Source organism: Penaeus monodon, chromosome 8 (assembly GCF_015228065.2).
Source record: "Penaeus monodon isolate SGIC_2016 chromosome 8, NSTDA_Pmon_1, whole genome shotgun sequence".
Lineage (NCBI taxonomy): Eukaryota > Metazoa > Arthropoda > Malacostraca > Decapoda > Penaeidae > Penaeus > Penaeus monodon.
In genome coordinates this window covers 8,081,257-8,091,256 of record NC_051393.1, presented here as the reverse complement: position 1 = coordinate 8,091,256, position 10,000 = coordinate 8,081,257, and the positions used below count along the sequence as shown (strand labels likewise).

General features: G+C 35.4%; 1 protein-coding gene across 3 annotated transcripts in view; it reads left to right on the top strand.

The window, feature by feature from the left end:
- The window catches only part of LOC119576103 (serine--tRNA ligase, mitochondrial-like), a 14,628-nt gene extending 5,839 nt beyond the window's left edge, over positions 1-8,789 (top strand). For 2 of the 3 annotated variants that reach the window (XM_037923653.1, XM_037923652.1), the window contains exons 2-7: positions 2,646-3,202; positions 3,349-3,463; positions 4,044-4,222; positions 5,909-6,041; positions 6,420-6,592; positions 8,478-8,685. In XM_037923653.1, the coding sequence (XP_037779581.1) occupies positions 2,655-3,202; positions 3,349-3,463; positions 4,044-4,222; positions 5,909-6,041; positions 6,420-6,592; positions 8,478-8,685 (1,356 nt within the window). In that variant the 5' untranslated portion in view covers positions 2,646-2,654. Of the gene's footprint in view, positions 1-2,645; positions 3,203-3,348; positions 3,464-4,043; positions 4,223-5,908; positions 6,042-6,419; positions 6,593-8,477 lie in introns of those variants that run through there. The other variant, XM_037923654.1, reaches the window with a different exon arrangement.
- Positions 8,790-10,000: the final 1,211 nt, after the last annotated feature.

Sequence of the window (10,000 nt, the reverse complement as noted above, 5' to 3'; positions counted from 1 at the left end):
ATACCCAACAATCTAAGTTGCTGTGACTAGGCATGCTTGAATGCCTGAGGGGAGAGTTGATGGGGGGATTCTGCCCCCAACACCCCCAAGGAATCTTTGTCTTCACCTCAGCATGCACAGCAAGATACTCGTGAGCACTAAGTGGACTTAGGCTATGAGCCCTGCTTTCTGCAATTTCTTCCTTTATTGATGGCATTATACTTGGTATTATTTCTTGTACCAACAACTGCAATGATTTGTCCTCTACAATATCATCTTCAATTTGCATTAAGTTAGTGTGTCCATACTGTAAAGATTAATCAATATCATCACTGGAACATCAGAGATAAGTATTCAGGGCAGTCATGTAATGTCTTGATAGTGGGTCACATGCCCACAATATTCATGATATAAAAGAGATATAAATATATGAAAAGAGGACAGGAAAAGGAATAGAGGAGAGAGAAAGGAACAAATTATTAATTAACAAGAATGATAATACATGCTTACTTCACCTTCACCGACAGAGAAGTTGCATGTCACTAACGCACACCATCAGTAACAGCAAAAAATTTATTGCAACGCTAAGGGACTCATGACACAATGCAGTAATTGCCAGTATTTATCTGTTTTAAACTTTAAATTTTTATTTATTGTATTTTCCTTTGGGCCCTTTGGGTTCCTGACAACTAGACCCAAAGTCATTATTAAAAATGTTCAGATCACTGAAGTTTATAGCATGGGTTCTAAGCAAATCATTGCCATCAGTATTGTTAGTATGGGTGAAGCTAACCAAATCAGTATATGATAAAACAGGTATTTGGCAGAAAGTTTTAATATTACTTTTAATATTAATCTTAGTGTGTTGAATTTTTTTTTCATTAGTGCTCTTTGAATATTCACTTAGTAGATATTTCAATGCAGAAAGTAAGACACATAAAAACATTTGGTAATCTTAAGTCCACAGTCAAATAATAAAGTTTTCAAATGGAAATTTACTTGAACAGCCTCTGGCTTATTAGGAATTATAACCTATACCAAGCTCAAGTCAGTGCCGGGTAAATAGAGATGGTGACTCGATAAAAACACCCGGCGGAAGGCAATGGCAAACCACCGCTCTAAATTGCTAAGAAAAAATCATGAAAGCCCATGATCGTCAAGCCCGCGGTGGCCGAATGGTTAGAACATCGGACTCAAGACTGTCACGACGGCAATCTGAATTCGAGGGTTCGAGTCACCGACCGCCGCGTTGTTCCCTTGGGCAAGGAACTTCACCTTGATTGCCTACCTAGCCACTGGGTGGCCAAGCCAGCCCAAGTCAAAGTGCTGGTCCCAAGCCCAGATAAATAGAGAGAATGATTACCTAAAAGGTACCACAGGCACTCTCCGTGGAAAGGAACTGGGGACCCTACCACGTACTCACTCCAAGAGCATCACAACATGAAAACTACAATTAAGTATCATGCTGTGACCACGGCGGCTCAAACATGAACCTACCGTTAAAAGAAGAAAGAAGAACCTATACCAATGAAATTATATATTATTGTTATATGTTTTTGTTCTATTTTTTATTGTTCATTATTTACTTTAAAATTTTTATAGTATTCAACTTTTTTCCACAGAAAACTATATGTTGCATCCAGACCAGGTCTTATTCAGTCTTATCTGTGCATGGGACTATCTTAGACCCTTGAACTTTTGATGGTTATATAGCCTACTGTTATTATTATTACTGTCCTGTAATAGGGGTTAATCATAACTAAATCCCCTCCCCTTTTTCATTATATATACACCACATATAAACCAGCGTACTTGTTGATCTGGCACACAAGAATAATAATGAAATTCTGATGTGTAATTCATTTTGAGGCCTATATTCACTGGATAAGAGGACTAACCTAACAATAATGAACCTAGTCTACTCTCTGTGTTAAGTCATTGATATCATCATAATTTCTATGTTAAACAGGCATAACAAACATAAGTTTCATTAGGAAATGATATGGTGGCCTATAAGAGATACAAAAAGTGTTAGACAGGCAGTTTTACATATTTATCCCCTTAGTGGTAAAGGTTCACATTTTATCTTCATTGTACAAGTCAACCTCTGGTTTTGGATAGACATTTTTAGGCTTCAGACAGTGACTTTTATGCCAGCATATATGGATAATATGGCCATTTTAAGATATACTATATAACTTAATTCTTACAGACATATCCATAGACATAGCCAACATAATTGTATTATGAATTTTTCTGGAACTCAAGTAGATTCTGAAAGTACCTGGTTAGATTTTGCTCTTTCTAGTTATGTTGGTATTAATCTCTCATTGTAGAACTATACTATTTTGCTGTACATTATTCTTATTTTTGTATTTTTTATATACTTGTTTTCTTTTCTAAATTGTTCTTGTTTAATAGTTAAAATTATGGTTATATATTTTTTTACTGTGGAAATCTTTAGTAATAAAACTTTGATTTTGTCATTGCAATCCATCACAGTAAGAAAATTAAGACCTTATAGTTGTGATAAAAGAGCAAAGAATGGCTGATCATTACAGTAGTAGAAAATAGCAAGTAATGCTGAAAATCCTTTGAAGGATTATGATGAGACTTTGTAAAATAGTGTAGTTGTAAGACCTACATTCTTTTTATTCCTGTTTCAGGTGTGAACAATGTATCACAGGGCCATGTACATGAGGTGTGTTCAGAATATACTTCAACATTCTAAGATAAGAAAAAGAATGCCTGTTCCAGTAGTGAGAAGAATATTTACAGACACTAATGATGAAGGAAAAACAGTAACAAGAAGATTTGGACTTGATTATGAATATTTGTGTAATCCTGAAAATTCATCAGTAATAGAGGAGTTAATTAAAAAAAGAAAGGGTGTAGGAGATATTTGGAAAGTGGTAGAGCTGAGTAAGAAATTGCAGACTCCGAATATGACTACTGAGGAATATACAGCACTGGAAGCAGAATTAGAAAAGGCAGCGTTGATGATTCCAAACAAAGCAAGTCCTCACTTGTTTGAATATGGAGAAACTCCCAAAGTTATTGAATATGTTAACTCAAAACCAGATTTCAGTTTTAAGCCACGTGAAATACATGAGCTTGGTAAAGATTTAGACATCATTCGCATGGAAAATTTGGGAAATTTGACAGGTCCCCGTAGTTACTACTTAAGAGGTGCATTAGCAGACCTAGAACAGGTATTGATAAGGTTTGTATAAAATGTCAGTGTAAATAGTTTGTTTAGATGCCCTTGAAATATTTACCTTATTGATATTTTCATATATACCATGTAATAGGGAAATGTAAGGGGATGTAATTGTTATATGTTGTTATTTGTATACATTTAAATTTCAGATACACAGTATCATCATTACTGAAGAGAGGCTTTGTTTTGATGTCTGTCCCTGACCTCTTGTATTCCCACATTATTGAGGGATGTGGTATGAGCACCCGAGGCGAGCGTACACAGGTAAAGTTAATTTGGCTATGCTGTAGGTATACTGTGTAATGAAGTAACCTTTCTTCCATCATTATAAAGACAATACAATTATATTTTTAAAGTGTATTTAGTAATTAAGACCAACCATGTCTAATTTAGTGTGATCGTATGTGTGATTTGGACTCCACACTCAGCACTAGGCTAATAACTGTATGTGAATATATAACCAAACCGTTTTTCAGAATGGTGATAAACATTAAAGGGATTTATTAATGTGATAAGGATGTATCACTAGAAATGATTACTAACTAGCTGCTTTATAATTTTATAGGGGAAACATGTTCAGTTAAAAGTCATAGAATATAAAGTGATATCATTTGTGCAAACTGAATTTTGCATACCTTAAAATATAGAATACATGAATAATTCTACATTTAAAATATTGCATTGATGCAGACAATAAATTTAAGTTTTCTGTATGTATTTACAGCCATGTTGAGCATTTGCATATGTAATACCAAATGTTTTAGATAAACTAATGATAATTTTATATAGTAGTTAAAAAAAGGCAAAAAAATAAAGTAAAATAAAAATTAATTGTTCCTTGTAGGTTTATCATATTGCTGACTCAGAAGATGTGTGTCTGTCAGGAACTGCAGAGATGGCAATTGGTGGGTATTTGAAAAATAGAGAATTCTCTCTTGAAGAGCTTCCCCTCAAGTTGGCAGCTGTTTCAAGATGCTATAGGGCAGAGACTTCCTCACTTCGGGAAGAGAAGGGAATATATAGGTGAGTGTTGTGTGTCTCATGGTGGATTTTTATCATGTAAAGATAAGTACTTAAATTATAAAGTGACATATTTAGTATTGGTTAGTTAAGAAAATGAATATCTTATTATTTGTTTTGTTATGCAGTATGCTAACCTAGTTTGGGAGTTTGTAGTTAGTGTTCCACTGAGAAAAAGATGATATGAAAATACTTGAAATTTACAAATTAGATTTCTTATTTGCATTTTTTTATATAGAAAAGCAGGTCAAACTTGTATGCATTATGTTTACAGTCTTTCTTCAAGTTTAGTTTGTGTGTGTGTATCTGAGTGAGTGCATGCACATGTGCCTGTGGCAGAGAATTAGGCAAAGGTTTAATTTTTTTCATAATTCTCAGAGTGAATGTCTATAATTATTACCCCAACCACCACAAATTTATTTTCTGTCACCTGTAGTTTTTTGTGAATTTTGTTACATATAGATGGCTCCACATGTGCTGAGCCGGCAAGGAGACTGTCAGTAGGCCATAGTGAGCGATCCTGGTTTCCCCATTCCTTGAATTGGCGGGAAAATGTGTTATTCTTTTTAATACAATAAACATTGATGCTGTTGTTATTATTATTGATGTTAGGATCATTATATTGTTATTCAAATCTTGGTAACATTTGAGAAACTGAAATAATACAAATGACCCTTTCCAAAAGTCAAGGAAAAGGGTAAACAGGTGAGATAGGTAGGACTAATAACTGACTCCTTGGTGATTAAGCACTTGTAGAGCCATCTGTGTGTAAATACAATAAGTAAACTTATATTACAGTGGGCATTGCGTGTATTCTTGCAATTCGTGCCGATTGGGTTAAGAGTAACTGGAAATGATGGGAAAGTTGGAAATGGGGGGGGATGGTTGTGGGGACAATTTTATTCATTATGCTGCTGATTTGGAAGTATCAGATGATAATATGAGACATTGTTAGATACGTATTAGATACTCTCAATCCAATAAGGCTTGTAGTTAACTGGGTAAATAGTACAGTAGCTCATGATATGGAAACATCTTGAGGGGTTTATGTATTCAGAAAAAAAAAAAAAAAATACAAACAGAGAATAGTTTGGTGGTAACAATAAAATATGTACACTACCCCAGACACAGTGAGAAATGGAGCAGTCAGGTTGGTATGTTGGAGGAATGCAATGTTTACCTTTGAGGAGGTATTCAGTAAAAAAGGGGTTAACATTCATGGCCTTCTCATTGATTACTGGCTATGCTGTTTTTTCCATGCTGAGGTGGCTCACACAGCACTTGCTTTTTCCATCCATGCCTATGTTTTACACTGTCATTATCTGTTGTGTTTTGGTTTTTGTGTTAGGTAAATTACCATTTAGCATATAAGAAAATGCCAATGCTGTTGAGGTGGTTCATGAAGTTCTTGGCATATACCATTCCTGCATGTATTTTACATTGTCAGTGTCTGTTGTTTTTTAGCTGTTCCCATTTGGGCAGTTCATTATATGGAACTAACCTCATATTTCTCTCCCTACTAAAGGCCAGGAAAGACAGAAGATAGTAGAAGGGGGAGGGGGAGTTAGTAGGTGGATTTCTACAATGTATGTGTATATAAGAAGGTCTGTGTGTATGTGTGTAATAAAACTATAATGAATCATTCCAAATATTTATGTGTATATATTTTATTTTATTTTTCTATTTCAGAGTACACGGATTTACAAAAGTTGAAATGTTTGGAGTTACAGCAGCAGAAAGTGGAGAAGAAAGCCATCAACTATATACAGAAATGACACAGATTCAAAAACAACTATTCTCCAGCTTAGACATCCATTTCCAAGTGTGTGTTTTAAACTTTGCAATAGAAAAATGACACTATAAATAGTAAATCCAGATCATATTGTACATACTCTTTTTTTTCCATTTCATTATAAATGGTTGACCATAGATTTGGTACAGTTTATGTTTTTACTCATTGTTTTAGACTTTACTCTGATTCCATTTTGTATACTAATTCTTAATTACATAACCATAATATATAAGAGGGAAGACTGATATTACCATTCAGAGTTGCTGCTAAAAAATTGGTTTGACTATTTGTGTAAGGTTTTAATACACACAAATAATAGGCAAAGTGTTATAATTAGTATGCATTAGGGATTAGAAAAAGAAAAGAAAAGGTTTTGTTGCATGTTATTTTGTATGTGTTTATTGACAGATATTAGATATGCCTCTCCATGAATTGGGTGCTCCAGCTTATACAAAGACTGACATGGAAGCTTGGATGCCTGGAAGAGGAGCCTATGGAGAAATATCTTCAGCTTCAAATTGCACAGATTACCAAAGCTGTCGTCTCAATATTTCTTACAGGAACAAGGAGGGAATCCAAAAGTATGTACTTTTTTAAATAAGAGTAGATTTAAATTGATATGAATTATTTGGGGCAGGGCTTGAAAAAATTGCAAATCTGGCACTGTAGTTGTAGTTCTCTATAGTGATGGTAGGCATCTATTCTTGCCATAATGAGGTGAGCCCATGTGTTGGGTGGCAAGGATATGCACCACACACAGTCTGTCTGCCTGTTCCAAATTGAGCATCCTCAGCTTTTTACTTGTTTGGCTGTTGGCATGGCTATTCATGAGCTGCAGCCCTTCAAAAGTATGATTAAAGTCATGTTTTAGTCTCAGCTTTTGGAAAATCATGAATGCCGCTGCCAAAAGTGCACAGAGCAGGGTTAATATGTCTTCCCTCTGCATCATAGTTTTCACTCAAGCTAACTGCATGTGATGAAGAATACCAGGGAGGTCATAGTGGCCATAGTGCACACTTTCAGACCATTTTTGCCCCTCTTTTTTTAGCTGATTATTGGTGCTCTACTCCTGCCCACCCCACTGTTATGGTACAGTACAGTTTTGTATATACTTAATATTATCAACTCATTTTCTAATGTAGCTAATCATGCCCTCTTCTGCTATGGCCATCTATTCCTGCTCACTGCTGATTCTGTTGTTAGCCTGATATGCACAGTGTTTGGTAAACATTTGACATTAACACAAGAAACATGTCTACATTCAGTCTAAAGTACTGAAGAAAAGTAGGGAGGTAGAGGGATTTTTTGTAACACCATACTGCTGTAGGTTGACTGTATTGATGTATCAGGATAAGAAAAAAATGCCATAATGTGTGTAACGTAGTACTATTTAAACTACAAATAAAGAATTTAAAAACATTGCCCTTGGTATAAGGTAAAAAGTCACTGGCTAGGGGACAGTCATCTGTTGAAGTTTAGGGTCTTTAGGGATTAGTATCTAAAGTTAAAACAAAAATTGTCATTAAAAAGGAAAAGGTTTTCAGACAGACTGGAAGAATTAATTACAGTGATCACTGATAAACTATGATCAAGGGGACCAATGTGACATTGTGTGTGTTGCTTTAAAATTTGATATAGAAACCAAATAATTCCATGGTATAGTTTTTTGTCATACATAACTATCTACTATTTTTGCAGTTCCAAATTATTATTTTTTTCTTCCTTTTCATTTTGTTTCCCTTTCTCTGTAATGGGATGGTGTATTCACTTTCTTATTATTGTCTTGGTCAAAGTGCCAGTCTCCTGTTAGACATATAAACACATAATTTTGTCTTGATATTCTGCATTACAGTTCAGGGCTTCTAATTTTGTCTTTATTGAGCACAAAATCTAGTTTATAGTGCTGCTCAGAGCAGAACTTTTGATAAACATGATTATTTTACTTACCTCACTGTTAAGTATTTGGCATATTGATTTCTTACACCATGTCTGCATTACATTCTTTTTTATAAGCTGTTCATTGAATTGTCCTAGTGAGTCCGATTTTTTTTGTAACAGGTGTTGTGTTGTGTTTTTTCTTCTGTATTTTACTTTCTCCTTCAATGGGATCTTTACATGTATTTCAATTTTCTACCTCTTTTCTTGCCCTGCACCTTTCACCTTTAGGTTTCCTTATTCTCTTTTCTTACCTACACCTGCTCTGCATGCTCTCTCTCTCTCTCTCTCTCTCTCTCTCTCTCTCTCTCTCTCTCTCTCTCTCTCTCTCTCTCCCTCTCTCTCTCTCTCTCTCTCTCTCTCTCTCCCCCTCTCTCCCTCTCTCCCTCTCTCCCTCTCTCCCTCTCTCCCTCTCTCTTCCCCCCCCCCCACACATATTTATCAGGAAGAATAAGTGTTGTAGCAGTCATTATCAATATTCATTTATAAGTTTGAAAGATTTAATTTACCTTATCATTTTGCTAATTTCAGATTGGCTCACACTATCAATGGAACAGCATGTGCCATCCCTCGGTCCCTGATTGCCATATGCGAGACTCATCAAACAGAAGAGGGACATATCCGGATCCCTCCTGTCTTACGCTCATATATGTCAGGCACTGAAGCCATTACACCCTCGGACAATCAGTGTCAGATGAGTTGGATCAAACAGAAGACTTATCCAGGAAAAATTAGATAATGTAAAGTTGGAAAATATCATTTAATCAAATATTGTCATAGTATAGTTCATATAAATGTCATTTTTGTTTATAGAGTTGTACATATTAAATTGTTTTGATGATGTATGTGTTTTAGCTTATTTACTCCTGGTGTTATTCCATAATTGGAATTATCAGTAAATTATTATTGAATGAGTAAAAATCATATTCTGAAAGACATTTACATAAAGAGGAAAACTGCAAAAGAATCTCATTAACTCGATGATTGTTTGGGATACTACCATATATGTAATTGATTTCCTCTATAATGTCAGAAAATACACTATAATGTTGGACATACTAACATTTTAGTAAAAAAAGAAAGAAAAAAGAAATTGCCATAGCTACATTCCAGAAAGGGGTTCTGCATATTGCATGTATTTCTTTAATGGCAAGTTGAATCAAATTTAGGGATGTATGTACCACCGTGTAGCTAAATACTGTCCTTCAATATGTTCATAAAGATTATTATTCACAGTTATTGGTCAATAACAAAACAATTAGTGTTGTCTTCAGAAATGTATGGCACTTTCTGAATGAGTAGCATATTTTACATTGTGATTTTAATACCCTGTTGATTACAGTATTCATTTTAGAAGATAGATTTTAGAGAATATTTCTCTATATTGGACATGCAAAGAATTTCATTATGGAGCAGTCAACCAGTGATGATACAGAGATGACAGTAACTGCATGATGTAAAGTAGGTCTGAGATATAAGCTATGGTGTTATTTCCCTTTCTCCTTTTTTCAACAGTTCAATAGTTTCTCTCTCTCTCTCTCTCTCTCTCTCTCTCTCTCTCTCTCTCTCTCTCTCTCTCTCTCCTCTCTCTCCTCTCTCTCTCTCCTCTCCTCTCCTCTCTCTCTCCCTCCCCTCTCCTCTCCTCTCTCTCCCTTCTCATCTCTCTCTCCCCTCTCCCTCTCCCTCTCCTCTCCTTCTCTTTTCTCTCTCTCTCTCTCTCTCTCTCTCTCTCTCTCTCCTCTCCCTCTCTCTCTCTCTCTCTCTCTCTCTTCTCTCTCTCTCTCTCTCTCTCTCTCTTCTCTCTCTCTCTCTCTCCATCTCTCTCCCTCTCTCCATCTCTCTCTCTCTCTCTCTCCTCTCTCCATCTCTCTCTCTCTCTCTCTCTCTCTCTCTCTCTCTCTCTCTCTCTCTCTCTCTCAAGCATATACAACATACGCATGTAAACAAATTAAATACAGTGCCATGAGCGCAACAGACGAAGCTTTTTTTTTCAAACAATAAGTGATAATGAGATACTCTGAATTATATGTTTAAACAGTAAGGATATATATAAG